Source organism: Chlorocebus sabaeus, chromosome 16 (genome assembly GCF_047675955.1).
Source record: "Chlorocebus sabaeus isolate Y175 chromosome 16, mChlSab1.0.hap1, whole genome shotgun sequence".
In the NCBI taxonomy this organism is placed as follows: domain Eukaryota; kingdom Metazoa; phylum Chordata; class Mammalia; order Primates; family Cercopithecidae; genus Chlorocebus; species Chlorocebus sabaeus.
In genome coordinates, this window is record NC_132919.1 from 47,596,119 (window position 1) to 47,611,493 (window position 15,375).

At 44.1% G+C, this 15,375-nt stretch overlaps 1 protein-coding gene across 1 annotated transcript; it reads left to right on the forward strand.

Moving 5' to 3' along the window:
• The first annotated feature begins 1,357 nt into the window (after nucleotides 1-1,357).
• On the forward strand, nucleotides 1,358-5,512 carry TOB1 (transducer of ERBB2, 1). The gene is made up of 2 exons (XM_008011460.3): nucleotides 1,358-1,662; nucleotides 3,566-5,512. The coding sequence occupies exon 2, from the start codon at nucleotides 3,709-3,711 to the stop codon at nucleotides 4,744-4,746; it is 1,038 nt and encodes a 345-aa protein (XP_008009651.1). The 5' UTR covers nucleotides 1,358-1,662; nucleotides 3,566-3,708; the 3' UTR covers nucleotides 4,747-5,512.
• Nucleotides 5,513-15,375: the final 9,863 nt, after the last annotated feature.

Sequence of the window (15,375 nt, forward strand, 5' to 3'; positions counted from 1 at the left end):
CTCCAAGAATGGAGAGGAAAGGGGAAAGGGGAAAGGGGAAAGGGGAAGGCCAGGCGATGGGCGTTTCATTCATTGCTTCTTTCTCCCCATCCCCTCCTTCGTTCCCCACCGACTTTCCCCTTTTCCCAGTCGGAGTTTGACGTCGGTCTCCTGGATACCAGGCAGCCAATCGCTTGGTTGCGAAGGGACCAGCGCGGCCAATCAGGCGTCGTTGCTACCTGTGAGTAGTATTTTTAGCTGAGAAGGACGCTCGATTCCACTCTCGATGTAATTTCGTGTATTTCTCTGGGGCAGGTTGTGAAAAAGGCACCCGCCCCCCGCCACGAGTCCCTCTCTTACCCCACTCCCTAGGTACCCGCACATATTTCAGCAGAGAATGATCTTAAACGCACTCTACAGGCAGGCACCGCGTTTATTCTGTGCACCTGCGTTCCAGCAAGCCCTAGAAACGCACACATGCGTGTGTGTAGACATGGACACAGATACATACGCAATTTGGCCTCGTGTCGCCACACCCTGGGCACGGCGTGGGCTGGGACATTTGGAATAAACGGATCCGAGTCGCAGCCAGGGTCTCACCGGGAGGCCTGAGGCTGCGGAAGCAGTTAAACTGCCGGCGGGGCGGGAGCTGTGGCGGCCTCCCTTCCCCACCCCCAGTCCGGCTCCACGACTTTGGGTTCTGCAGCTGCCACTGTCTGGGTGGCGGTTGGCCTAGGCCTTAGGGTGATTAATATTCAATTAATCGGGTGCTCGAATCCCGGTCACAGTTTGCCCTTTCTCTACCCCGCCGTGGGGTGGGCTGGAGGCTGATTAGCTATTCCATGAGCGGGATCCTCCTTGGCTGCAGCCCCACGCGGAAAGGGCATTTTCTGGGTGCCCTTGCCGCCCTCCCGGAGTCCTGGGCTCCTCCAGCCCCGGTTCTCCTCGGCCGCTTCACCACCGGCTTCGCCCTCCTCCCCCTCTGCCCGGCGCTCTCCGCCTAAACCGGGTGTCAGCCGCCCTACCCCACCCCTTTCTCTCTTTGGCACGTCTCGCCCCACAGTCCCTTTCCAAACGTTCTCTTCATTCCGTCCCCAGTGCTCCGATTGTCGGTTCATTGGCCCTCCTGGAGCCCGGAGGGTGCGGCTTCCCCACCCCTGCGTCCACCGCGCGTCCGGACAGGGGCAGGCGGGACTTGGCCAATGGCGTCGGGGGGCAGGGCAGGGGCGGAGCCGGCCGGCGGGGGACCGGGGTGCGGGGCGGGGAGCGCAGGGAATGGCTGCGCCGCGGGAGCTGTGTGACGCTTGGCGGGCGCGCGCACCCCGACGGAGGGGGATGGGGGCGGGGAGGAGGCCATAAAACGAGAGGCGGGGCGCGCGCCGCGGCAGAAGGAGTGAAGCTCTGGCCCGGCGTGGAGCGGGCGCACTACGGGGACGCTGGGCCGGGCACCGGGCTGTGTGGAGAAGTGAGCGCGCTCGTCTGACCCCCGCGCCCGCCACCCCGAGCCACCATCGGCGAGCTCCCAAGGCCCGCCCGAGGCCTCCGTCCTCTGCCCTCAGCCCCGCAGCGGCGACGTCTTGCACTCGGCGAGCTCGCCGCTCCCGACCCTCCCGCGCCCCCGCCCTGCCGCGCTGCTCCCCGCCCAGCCGCGGGTCTGTGGTCCAAGCCGCCCCGAAGCAGCCCGTAAGTATCTCGGGGCGCCGGGCGGGGTTGGCAAGGAGACAGGAGCCCCAGGCCCAGGCGGCGGAGGAGGGGCTGCAGCGGCGTCGAGCCCTGGGCCCTCGGGAGCTCGGGACGGCGGGGTCGCGGCCCTGGGCGCCGAGGGGCCAGCGCCGGGACCCGAGGGGAGCGGCTCCGAGGGGCCACCGACGTGTCGGGCTCGGCCCGGGCAGTTGACCGGGGACGGGCGGCCCGGGGCGTGCTGACGGGAATCGGGGGGTTGGGGCGCCCGGAGGAGCGACGAGCTCGCGGTGGAACGCTGGGGTTCGAGGGGCCGGTGGCCGCGAGGCTGAAAATGGTGCCGGGGAACCGGTGCTCCCCCAGGCTCTGACCGGGTCCCAGGAGCCCGGGGCGGGGGCCGCGGGGCGGGGAGCGGCGGGTCGGGTTACAGCGGGGGAGGGGAGCGGCTGACCCGGCGCCCCGACCTGCTCGGTGCTGGGTGCCCAGCCGGGAGAGGTTGCTCTTCCATTTCCCGGGCCTTCCTCCTCCTCCTCCTCCTCCAAGGAGGCTCGTACTCTCTTCCTCCTCCACCTCCACCTCCTCTTGCTGTTGCTGCTGCTGTAGCGCTTGGGCTCCGAGCGCTGTGAGCAGAAATCTAATGAGATCTAACTGGCTGTTTATGTAATTCTTCACACTCCTGCCTGTCTTAAGGCGTTGCTTTGTAACTACCTTCCACCGAGCCTGAATTTTGCTCGGCTGCACCTTCAAGCAATTGGGCTTAATCAGCTGCCTCTGCCGGCACTCAGGCTTTTTACTTGGAAAGTGTTTGTAGTTTAGGGGCAGCCAGGGATTCTTTTTTCCTTTGTTACCACGAATATGGAAAATAGAACAGACGAATTAAGACCAACTTGATTTTTAAACGTCCTTTTAAATCAACTTCAGTGTGCAAATAGATCCCTTTCGCAAATATCTTCTGTTTGCCCTTGATCTTTTCTTATCCCCACCCAGTGCTGATCCAGCAAACGTTTAAAGGTCGACCTTACCATACTTGCTTCTCCGGCTGTTACCGTGAGAGGGAGGGAGGGAGGAAGGGAAGACGGACGGAGGTTTTTTAAAATCAGACTAAAACTCAGAAACCCTGGCCTTTAAACAGAATAATCAATAGTTTTAATTTGTGTCGTTGCTTTTGTTATACTTGCTGCCTAATAGGTATTTTCAGATTTAGAAAAATACACATTGAAAACAAAAGACCCAGAGAAGCTGGATTTTGTTATATTGTATGCTCTTTATATACTTAAGGCCGAAACTATATAGAATAATTTGGTTCATAATTATTCACTAGGATGAAATTCATTTAGTACTCAGTGTCTTTAATTTTAGCATCATGTACTATGGAAATTAAAATGATTTTCCTAACTTACCAGATTTTTAAATGTCAATGACAGAGCAGATTTAAATAGTATATGTCCAAAGTAAACTAAAACGTGGATTCACTTCTAAGTTGGTGAATAACAATAAAAATTACTACCTAAAAGTGGCATCTATATCTATGGGGGTGGAGGGAGGATGCTGAGTACAATAAATATTCTTGTGAGAATTGAGGGGAGAAGAATACATGTTCTAGAGATATTTCTTCTTAGAACTCTATTCAGAAACAGGTTTTCAAAAACATTATTTCATCTGTAAATCTACATTTTCCTGTGTGATTTTAAACTTTAATCAACAATTTTCTATTTTATATTTTGTACTATTTACAGTTTTCAGGCTTTCTGTCCTAGTAGACGTTTTCTTCTTCTTTTTATCCTTAGCAAACTAACACTGGATATTAGACATTTTTTAAGGTGAAATTACTTTGTGGGGGGAAAGGTCATGGGACTTATATTACCTTTATCTTATTTGGATATGTTTGCTTTCGTTTTGTTTTAAGGAACAAGATCACTCAAGGTGAAGGATAATCTACTAATACCAGCACTTTGAATGAAAATTTGTTTCTCTGCCACAAACTGAACTTTTTTTTTTTTTTTTTTTTTTGGTGGGGGAGTTGAAACCTAATTTTGTGGCGTAGCAGCTATGCAGCTTGAAATCCAAGTAGCACTAAATTTTATTATTTCATATTTGTACAATAAGCTTCCCAGGAGACGTGTCAACATTTTTGGTGAAGAACTTGAAAGACTTCTTAAGAAGAAATATGAAGGGCACTGGTATCCTGAAAAGCCATACAAAGGATCGGGGTTTAGATGTATACACATAGGGGAGAAAGTGGACCCAGTGATTGAACAAGCATCCAAAGAGAGTGGTTTGGACATTGATGATGTTCGTGGCAATCTGCCACAGGATCTTAGTGTTTGGATCGACCCATTTGAGGTTTCTTACCAAATTGGTGAAAAGGGACCAGTGAAGGTGCTTTACGTGGATGATAATAATGAAAATGGATGTGAGTTGGATAAGGAGATCAAAAACAGCTTTAACCCAGAGGCCCAGGTTTTTATGCCCATAAGTGACCCAGCCTCATCAGTGTCCAGCTCTCCATCGCCTCCTTTTGGTCACTCTGCTGCTGTAAGCCCTACCTTCATGCCCCGGTCCACTCAGCCTTTAACCTTTACCACTGCCACTTTTGCTGCCACCAAGTTTGGCTCTACCAAAATGAAGAATAGCGGCCGTAGCAACAAGGTTGCACGTACTTCTCCTATCAACCTCGGCTTGAATGTGAATGACCTCTTGAAGCAGAAAGCCATCTCTTCCTCAATGCACTCTCTGTATGGGCTTGGCTTGGGTAGCCAGCAGCAGCCACAGCAACAGCAGCAGCCAGCCCAGCCGCCACCGCCACCACCACCACCACAGCAGCAACAACAGCAGAAAACCTCTGCTCTTTCTCCTAATGCCAAGGAATTTATTTTTCCTAATATGCAGGGTCAAGGTAGTAGTACCAATGGAATGTTCCCAGGTGACAGCCCCCTTAACCTCAGTCCTCTCCAGTACAGTAATGCCTTTGATGTGTTTGCGGCCTATGGAGGCCTCAATGAGAAGTCTTTTGTAGATGGCTTGAATTTTAGCTTAAATAACATGCAGTATTCTAACCAGCAATTCCAGCCTGTTATGGCTAACTAAAAAAAAGAAAATGTATCGTACAAGTTAAAATGCACGGGCCCAAGGGGGATTTTGTTGTTTTTTTTTTTTACCTCCTTGAGAAATTTTTTTTTAAGCTTATAGTAAGGATACATTCAAGCTTGGTTAAAAAAATAATAAAACATGCATCATTTTTCATTTGCCAACCAAGCACAAAGTTATTTTATACTGACTGTATATTTTAAAGTATACTCTCAGATATGGCCTCTTACAGTATTTAAGATATAGCAAGGACATGGCTGATTTTTTTTTTTATAAAAATTGGCACTAATAAGTGGGTTTATTGGTCTTTTCTAATTGTATAATTTAATTTAGTACAAAGTTTGTAAAATATCAGAGGATATATATATATTGTTTCTACGACATGGTATTGCATTTATATCTTTTTACTACAGTGATCTGTGACAGCAGCAGCTTCATGTTGTATTTTTTTTACTGAAATTGTACAATATCCATCTTAAAGACATCAACTATTCTAAAAATTGTGTACAGGATATTCCTTTAGTGGTGGAATTAAAATGTACGAATATTTGCTTTTTTCAAAAAAATGTATTTTCTGTTAAAAGTTTAAAGATTTTTGCTATATATTATGGAAGAAAAATGTAATCGTAAATATTAATTTTGTACCTATATTGTGCAATACTTGAAAAAAAGGTATAAAAAAGTATTTTGAGTCAGTGTCTTACATGTTAAGAGGGACTGAAATAGTTTATATTAAGTTTGTATTAAAATTCTTTAAAATTAAAAACGCCTATTGTGGTCTTTGTTTTTAAGTGTTTTCTGAAGATCGACCTCTGGAGTTATTATTATGTTGTAAATGCTAATGATGGAAAAAGGCCTGACTCATTGAGTCAGGAAGGAATAATGGAAATCAGTTGCTCTACTAATGCACCAGATCGTGGTTTGCCACATAAAAAATGCTATCAAAACTATAGCCTGACCAGTGCTTGGGACAACTTTATTTTTTTTTTTAACAGCCCTCTTCAGTCCACATTTGTCTACCCCATGATAGAGGTGGTATGGTATGGTTAGCTATACAGCAAGTTTTAAAATGTCATGCTGACATGGGGGAGTCAGGTGATAAGATGAAATTTCTTCGTGTAATCTGAGATGATTTGTTTGAAATTTATATGGAGAGAGCATTGGATCAGTTTTCTGTTTTTGCTCGGACAAAGCGGCTGACTGAACTTTAAAAAGAAAAATTTACATCAGTTTACTAATCTTTAAAGTTTAGCCGTTGCACGTAGCTAGAGATCTTAAGGTCAAAATCTATTCACAGTTGGACAGATTGTTAGATGTTAGGATTTTCATTTTCCCAGCAAAAACGCTTGTGTATTTAATTTTTTGTGAGTGGGTATCCAGCCTGCTGGTTTGAAGGATTTAGAGAGATTGACATTGTATCAAATTGGAGAGACTTGGTGAGGATGGAATTTTTTAAAACTGAAGAGTTGGAAGACCACTAAGGTTAAATGAGTCATTTCACTAAATGTCAATTGATACAGTATTGACATAGTATTGGTGAGAAAAGTTAAAAATGTCCATTGATACAGTGTTGACACAGTATTGGTGAGAAAGCTGTCTTAAAAAACTTTATATGTACTTTTATAGTAAGAAACCAGCACTGCCTGGGTTACCAGTGAAATAAATTTGGTCTCATGAGCTTTTTGGACACCAGTCTACAAAAGCCTTTTGTCATTTACCCATGCAGTGTAGAGCAATAAAAGGTTTTAAGGAAACAAGCACTGGAAATAACAGAGCTAAGCTGTTCGTCAGCTCCATGGTGAGGCTTTTGTTCTTTAGTGGACAGAATGAGGCTATGAAGAAGTATTGGAATACTGGGTGCAAGCAGCAGAGATCTGGTCTGCCAACACCACTTACATGCTTTTGTGATCACGAAGTTTGAATAGCTGTAAGAACAATCAGGGTAATGGCTTTAAGCACTAGTTTCTGCTACAGACTTTGATAAAGTTACAGACTTGGGAGAAAACTCTACTTACAAATGAAGAAAGGCTCAAGTATAATGTGCTTTTTCTGAAAATCATAAGGCAGCTGGACAGTACATAAACAATAGAATTTTTTTTTTTTTTTTGAGATGGAGTCTTGCTCTGTCACCCGGGCTGGAGTGCAGTGGCACCATCTCGGCTCATTGCAACCTCCACCTCCCGGGTTCAAGTGATTCTCCTGCTTCAGCCTCCCAAGTAGCTGAGACTACAGGTGCCTGCCACCACGCCTGCTAATTTTTGTATTTTTAGTAGAGACAGGGTTTCACCATGTTGACCAGGCTGGTCTCGAACTCCTGACCTCAAGTGATCCCCCACCTCAACCTCCCAAAGTGCTGGGATTACAGGCGTGAGCCAATGCATCCGGCGAGGACTTCATAATTTTTAAAAAAATGAACAAGGGCCCTGTTTTCATGCCGTTTTTGTTCATTAGGAATGGGAATTTTTTAAAAGGTGCTTTTTTGTCTAGCACATCTGAGAAAAGCTTACGTCTTAGTTCCAAGTCATTTTCTCCCCATGGTGCTATCACGCTTTTGACTCTCTGTGTGGAGACTGTTTCGGTTGACAATTTGATGAATTCATTATTTTCATAGGCCTTTCCCATTTTTTTGACTCCTATAGCTACAGATACTGTAGCAGCCTCTGAGTACCCTCAGTGTCCAAAATGTTGCCTTACAGATTTCATAGCTCATGGATGAGTAAGGAATATTATACAAAAAAAATGGCTTTCTAAGTTTAGTGTATTCCTTTTCTGCCCTGCCTTGTCTTTTCTGAAATCAGGTACATTGTGAAATCTCCTTTTCGCCTATAATAGATGGCAAATGTAAATATAGGCCTTTTTCAAAATGCCTCCTTTTTTTTTTTTTTTTTTTTTTTTGAGACGGAGTCTCGCTCTGTCACCCAGGCTGGAGTGCAGTGGCCCGCTCTCTGCTCACTGCAAGCTCCGCCTCCCGGGTTCACGCAATTCTCCTGCCTCAGCCTCCCGAGCAGCTGGGACTACAGGCGCCCGCCACCTCGCCCGGCTTATTTTTTTGTATTTTTAGTAGAGACGGGGTTTCACCATGTTAGCCAGGATGGTCTCGATCTCCTGACCTCGTGATCCGCCCGTCTCGGCCTCCCAAAGTGCTGGGATTACAGGCTTGAGCCACCGCGCCTGGCCCTAATGCCTCCTTAAAGATAATATATACTGTGATTAACTTAGCTTTTAAAGGTGAAACTAAAGCTACTCTGAGTTTAAAATGTTTTTCCAGGGCAGGTGCTGTGGCTCATACCTGTAATCCCAGCATTTTGGGAGGCCGAGGTAGGTGGATCACTTGAGGTCAGGAGTTTGAGACCAGCCTGGCCAACATGGTGAAATCATCTCTACTAAAAACACAAAATTAGCCAGTGTGGTGGCGTGCGCCTGTAGTCCCAGCTACAGGCTGGGAGGGTGAGGCAGGAGAATCACGTGAACCTGGAGACGGAGGTTGCAGTGAGCCAAGATTGCACCATTACCTTCCAACCTGGGTGACAACAGCCAAACTCAGTCTCAAGAAAATAAAATAATGTTTTTCCAGTTGGGTGTAAATCCCATTCCCATATACATGTCTTAGGTACTGGCATTTTAATTGAGAGACTTAATAAATCTTCAGGACTTCGATTATTTTAAAATAAGTCACTAACACAGAAAGAAACAACGTATGTCTCATTGGACATACTTAAGCTAATGAAGTAAAATGCCAGTTGGTAACCTTCCTTTATATCCTTTCCCTACACAAACATAAAATAGCATAGGCATGGAACATCAGATATGTACCCTTGCTTGACTGGAAATGCATGTTTTTGTCAGACGCTGGGTAACAACTCTAGTGCAAGAACAGATACAAGGAAAACAGAAGACAAGTATGTAAAATGGTCACTGCTGAATAAAACCCATTGCGTTGTTAAGTATATCAATCAGTTGATGCTGAATCAGTTTGGCCCAGGAGGTCATTTGAGATCAGAGTGCTTTAGTTTTTGTGGTATATTAGGAAGATTACATCTTGTTGTTTAGAGGATTTAGGATCAATTATCTGTGGGCATACAATTGGAAAATTAGCGCATTTTCCAATTGCATGCCCAGTTTGAAGCCATTTTTGAGTGGCTTATGTAAACATGTAGTTGGAGCCATTTTTTTTTTAATCTTTTAAATCAGGAAATAAACATATAGCACTTACTATGTGTCAAGTGTAGGTCTAACCCAGTTTACAGACTGGGTTGGGGGGAGAGGGGTGGGACTGAGGCACAGAAAGCTTCACTGACCCAAGATTGCATGGCCAATACATGGCGGACTTGGCGATTCGAACTCAGGTAGTGGGTTCCAGAGTTCGTGCTCCTAAGCACTATGCTTTGTTCCCTCAGATTAGTTGTTATTCTGATTTGAAGTCAGGGTAATAGCACCATTTTTGATGTATTAGCTATGTAATTTGCAGAATCTTTACAAAGTGTTAATGAGAAGGGTCTAGTGGAAGGCTGTTAACCATGCTCAGAATATGCCATGATGATGTTTTGAGTGAGACTTTGTATTTCCATTGGTTATAAACTGAACTCATAGGCAATAGGGAAATGTTTTTAGAAATCATTGTTATATCAATGCTCTAGTTTTTTTTTCTTTTCTTTTTTTTGAGATGGAGTCTTGCTCTGTTGCCCAGGCTGGAGTGCAGTGGTGCGATCTTGGCTCACTGCAACCTCCACCTTCCAGGTTCAAGCGATTCTCCTGTCTCAGCCTCCTGAGTACCCGGCTAATTTTTGTATTTTTAATAGAGACAGGGTTTCACTATGTTGGCCAGGCTGGTCTCAAACTCCTGACCTCAGGTGATCCACCCGCCTCGGCCTCCCAAAGTGCTGGGATTACAGGCGTGAGTCACTGCATCCAGCAATGCTCTAGTTTTGTTGGTTTTCATAATTCAGTCATATAAATTACATCTCTTTTCAGAACCACCGGATGATTCCCTGACTATAGATTTAGTGGCCGGTTACAAGTAAAGTTGTAACCGTTAACCTCCTGTGGCTATTTTCACAACCATTCCTTGTCTGTGCTTATTGATAAACACTCTAAAGCAAGGCCAAGTGACCCACCTTCAAACAATGTGTTTCTAGTACCTATGATTTGTTTTTAAATTACTTTGAAAAGCTACCTTAAGGATTTCTGTACATATAAATATTGTGATTCATGGTCTTTTTACTTTTATTTCAAAACATTAAAAACTTTTTTTAAATTATAGTTTTTAAAGTAGATTTGGGGTCTCACCATGTTGCCCAGGCTGATTTTGAACTCTCCCAGGCTCAAGTGATCCACCCACCTTGGCCTCCCAAAGTGCTGGAATTACAGGCGTGAGCCATCATGACCAGCCTGTTTTAAAACATTAAATAAACAAATTGACTTCTCATTTCAAACTCATTCTGAAAGCCTTTCTTGAAAAAAAAATACAATTTGGTTTAAAATAAAAAGTCACATTTTAGAAGCATGAGCTGTTGTGGACAAGCTTACATACCTTTGATTGTTGCTATTAGTTTTGAACATGTTTGCACAGTAAAGAGAAAAGCCCATTTTAAAAATGGCTCAGGAGAATTTCTGTAGTTTCTATGTGGATTAAACCCTGTTATACTAAATACTATTTACATTGTTGGGTTAGTTGGCATTTGATTGGAGCAAATATTGCTGACCCCTTAGGTGAGCTTTAGGTGGTTTAGATTGGGCTGAAAGTCTTATTAATGGAATTTGACTTGTAAGTATTAATAGTAAAACCTATATTAACCATTTCTCCGTATTTGAGTTTTAAGATTTTATGTCTTAGAGGACTTGGTTTGTATATATAGTCTGTTAGCGAGAACTTTGAGATTATCTCACAACTAGGCAAGCCTCAGACGAAACCATTTAATCAAGAGGCAGTCCCTCTCTAGTGGCTAACTGAAACTATGGGTCTAAATTCCTTGCTTAATTGTATTAAGTCATTTGATTCAGATGGCTCAGTTTATTCATCTGCAAAATGAGTACAGTGATGTCAATATGCTTCCTTGAGGAGCTATGAGAACTAATCATTTGCTATTAAGAGTTGTCAGTGAACTACTAGAACATGTGTCCATAGGGGCTCACAGTATTTAGAAGCCATCAAGTCCAGAATTCTAGCCATGTTTGCTGCCTTTTGAAATCAGGAAAGTAAGTGAAGATCATAACTGCCTTCTTATATGCACATTTTGCTGTCAGTTATTTGAGTCAACAGAAAATTGAAATTCTACAGTAATATTCTAAAAGCTCATGTTTCATAAAATACATATAATTATTTTCATAAAAATAAATATCATGGAGTTTGTATTTCTAGTTTTGAGGCACTGAAGGAAACCAGTGTATTCTTTTTCACACAATTGGCAAGTTGATTCTTTCATACAATTGGCAACCCAGTATACTAGTTGACATTTCCTTTTGGGAGCAGCCATAAGAGTTTGCTAAGTTAAAATGTCCATGCTGTTGTGAAAAATATTGACATAGTTGTTCTTATTTAAACAATATTGCCTGAGGAATAGTAGTTAAAATGTAACTTGGTGGTGGATACGTCATATGGATAATGGTGCTAGCTTTATTTTAGTGCAGGTAGAAAAGAGGAGGTTTGCTTTACCAAAGGGAAAAACATAGAGGACTTGGAAGGAAAAACACATTCCGTCTGGCATGATGAGTACTTACTTCACTGATAAAATATGACCAGTGTGCAGTGCAGAGAACAGGTGTAAAATATTTTTAGACAAACCTTGGCATATACCGTAGGTCACATCCCTTCTGCCTATAGACTCTTCAAGTGTTTCAAAAAATAATTGTGGAAAAACCACACTGACAAAATGAGCTAGACATTGATTTTATTTTATTTTATTTTTTTGCACTGAATGTTAAACATAAACTTCCTTCCCAGCCATCAGGTTGCAGCTATTTTTAAACGCTGATTCTCCACATGCCCTTCTACAGCTCTTGAGGTCTTTTTTCCTCTTTCTTAGTGCTAGTGAGAAAGCTGGAAAATTATGGTGCACACCCTTTTGGAGTGGGAAGGCTGACTTAAAACAATTTCGTGCTTCCTTTAGGCCAGAAAGAAAGAGTGTCAAGAATGGACATGGCGTCAGTCTAGCTTGTTTTCTAGCAAATGGTGAGTATAAGTGGATGACTTCTGGATACTGATAGAAAGGAATACTATCAGTATCATGTCAGTATGGTTTAAGAAGTGGAATTATTGGCAAGGTGTGGTGGCTCATGCCTGTAATCCCAGCACTTTGGGAGGCCGAGGCAGGCGGATCATGAGGTCAGGAGTTTAAGACCAGCCTGGTCAACATGGTGAAACCCCATCTCTACTAAAAATACAAAAATTAGCCAGGCACGGTGGTTCATGCCTGTAATTCCAGCTACTGGGGAGGCTGAGGCAGGAGAATTGCTTGAACCCAGGAGGCGGAGGTTGCAGTGAGCTGAGATCGCACCACGGCATGCCAGCCTGGGCGACACAGCAAGACTCCATCTCAAAAACAAAAAAGAAAAGAAAAGATAAAAGAAATGGAATCATCGTGCCCTGCAAATATTGTACATTTTAGTACAGGGTCCAGATACCTTGTGACACAGGTTCAGTAGTTCCTAGGCATAGGAACATCTTTTTCTGTTTTGCACTAAATGTAGGTGTTCCTTTCAGATGGCTTTCCCTTGCCACCCCCCCACTAGCCATCAATGCATTTCTTTTTTCTTTTTCTTTCTTTTTTTTTTGGTGGGGAGACGGAGTCTCGCTCTGTCACCCAGGCTGGAGTGGCACAATCTTAGTTCACTGCAACCTCCGCCTCTCGGGTTCCAGTGATTCTCCTGCCTCAGCCTCCTGAGTAGCTGAGACTACAGGCATGTGTCGTCACCACGCCCCGCCAATTTTTGTATTTTTAGTAGAGATGGGGTTTCACCGTATTGGTCAGGCTGGTCTCGAACTCCTGACCTTGTGATCCTCCCACCTTGGCCTCCCAAAATGCTGGGATTACAGGTGTGAACCACTGCGCCCGGCCCCATCAATGCATTTTTAGTAAGGATGAAGGTTGAATTTTGCTTTGTTTTGTAATGAGAATGCCTGTTCTTTCTTCACTCTGATTATCCGGATTTGCCTACTGCCCTCAAAGCTCTTTTTCCAAAAAAAACTCTCCCCGTTTTGCAAACTACCTGCCATTCTAAGTTTTGTGGAGCCCTGATGACTTACTTTATTCTAATTTCTTTTTATTTCCAGAAAACATGATGGGAATCTCTTAAACCATTTTAATACAAGGCTTAAGATAGCTGCAATCTTTGCAGTCAGCCTTTCTAGAAACTAAGGTGTCACCAGAGGCTCTTTAAAGATTTTGAGAACAACCAGTTTTCACACAGCTATAAAGGATTTTACCTGGGGAAATTCTTCTTTGTGAATCTTGAAAAAGTCTGGAAGAAAGGAAGGAAACTTTTTTTGGTGACTTAGAAAGAAGATTCTTGTTTATTTTCTGAACCACTAAAGTTCAAAGAACTTTTTTAGTTTTGTGTAAAAGAAATAGAGAGATGGAAGTGAGAGCTTATCTCCTCAGGAGCATCTGCCAAAGGAGAAGGGTCTGGCAGTGGGCAAGGGACCAGGATGTATGTCCTCTATCTGCTTTTGCTTCCAGGGCCTGGGAAAGGTGGAAAGGATAGTAAAGGAGAGAGCTTCCGCATACACTGCCTGACAACTTGCCCTGGAGATCAGTTTCCCCGGAAGGAGGCTTTGCAGAAGTTCTGACACCACAGTTTCCTGAAGATTGTATGTATGCTTTTTTTCCAGATTTTCAAGGAGGATGGGGAGCTGCTCCTATGTAAAGCACTGCCCATTTGAAGGATGATTTTTATACTATCACAAGGTCTTACGGAATCCAGAGGGAATGACAAACCTCAAAAGCTCAGTAATAATAATGGCAACCCTTATATGCATCTGCTATGTGCTAGACACTGCCCCATTTAAATTTTGTTCAGCTTCATAACAACCCTCTGAAGGTTGTACTGTTTCTCCCATTTATAGATACGTAAGTGGAGGCAGAGAGCTTGCAACAGTCACAGCCAGTGGAGCTAGGATTTGAACTGTGGGATTCTGTTTCCAAAGTCCATGGTCCTTAACCATTACACTATCCTGCTCCTTTGGTTGACCTCAACAGGTCGATTTTCTAAAAAGAGCCACACTTGGTTGTTCAGAAGTCATCTAAGCTGCACTTTGTGCCTGGTCCCCCTCTCCTGCAAACCTCACTTGTGATTGTTCGCTCAGCAATCCCAAACTTATTTTACTATCAGCCTTTGCCAGGCACAATTAGGAAAGGGAAATCGGTTACAAAAACACAATGGAATAAGATATGAGTTTGAGAGCTACGTGCTAGCTTTACTTACTTACATCACTACTGCTGTCTGGATGATTAGATTTGTTGAGAAGCAGCTATACGCACTTCACATACTGAAGTCTTGGGTCCTGAACTTTACTAGTACTTGTGATAGCAAAAGGGTGATGTTGACTCAAGTGGCTGCCCTGGGGTCAGATTCCATTCTTGTCCCTAAATTCTTTCTCAAACAAGGTGAGATATGATTAGAAACAGCTCCTGTATTCATCTACTCAACACATTTATTAAGCATCTCCTGTGTTAGGAACTGGTAGTGATATATATAATCCTTCAGAACCTCTAGAGGAGCTTACACAGTAGCAAAGAACAACACACACGCCCAGATAATCATAATACACAGGAATATGTAGGGATATGAACAAAAAAAAAGGGAGAGACTGTGCCTATCTAAGAGATTCTAGATCTGGGAGGAGATATCAAGCTATGAAGAATGGGTACAGTGTCCACTGGAAGCACCTGGAGAAGCCTGGGCTCCCTCAAATTCCCAGCTCCAGTAAAAGAACAGGGAGTTGAGAGGAAAACCTTGGTCCTGGTGTGTGTGTGTGTGTGTGTGTGTGTGTGTGTGTGTGTGTGTGTGTGTGTTCTTCATCAGATGTATCCACAGTAGGAAGAATGTGTGCTGCTAACCCTTGGGGAAACAGGCAGAGGAAATCAGAAATAGAAGCTCTGCTGCCAGCCCATCTCTCCTGGGAGAAGCTGCTTTGAATTTGAACATTTTAACTTATTTTTTCACTGTTTCAAGCTTTGTACAGAAACATTATGAAAGAGAAATAGTTTAAAACTTCTTTATTCATCAAACCCGGGAGTGAGATGGGGAGGACCGGTAAGAAGTCCAAGGAAGGAAGAGGTGGGAGTGAGAGGGGCGTCAGGCTGTGTCAGAGGGATGTCAAATTCCTTGCTTTCAAGACAGTTTCAGTTTCATGCTTAATCTAGAAACCTCCTCAGGCTAGAAGCTCCCTCTAGGGGTCATCTCATTTGTTTTCCTACCTTTAGTGACAAAGCCTCTTTTGGTTTTGTGATGTCAGGGCTCACCGCAGGTACCACCCTTCCAGAAGTTGGTGGTGGTGGAAAGTGTGTGTTCATTGCAGAAACTCAGACACCCCCAGCTCACTCCCAGTTGCCACTCCCATTGCCACACCCTACCCCTGGCCGAGGTAACAAGTCTGTGGAGCTCAGTAGTTTCCTTTTCCAGTTTGGCTTT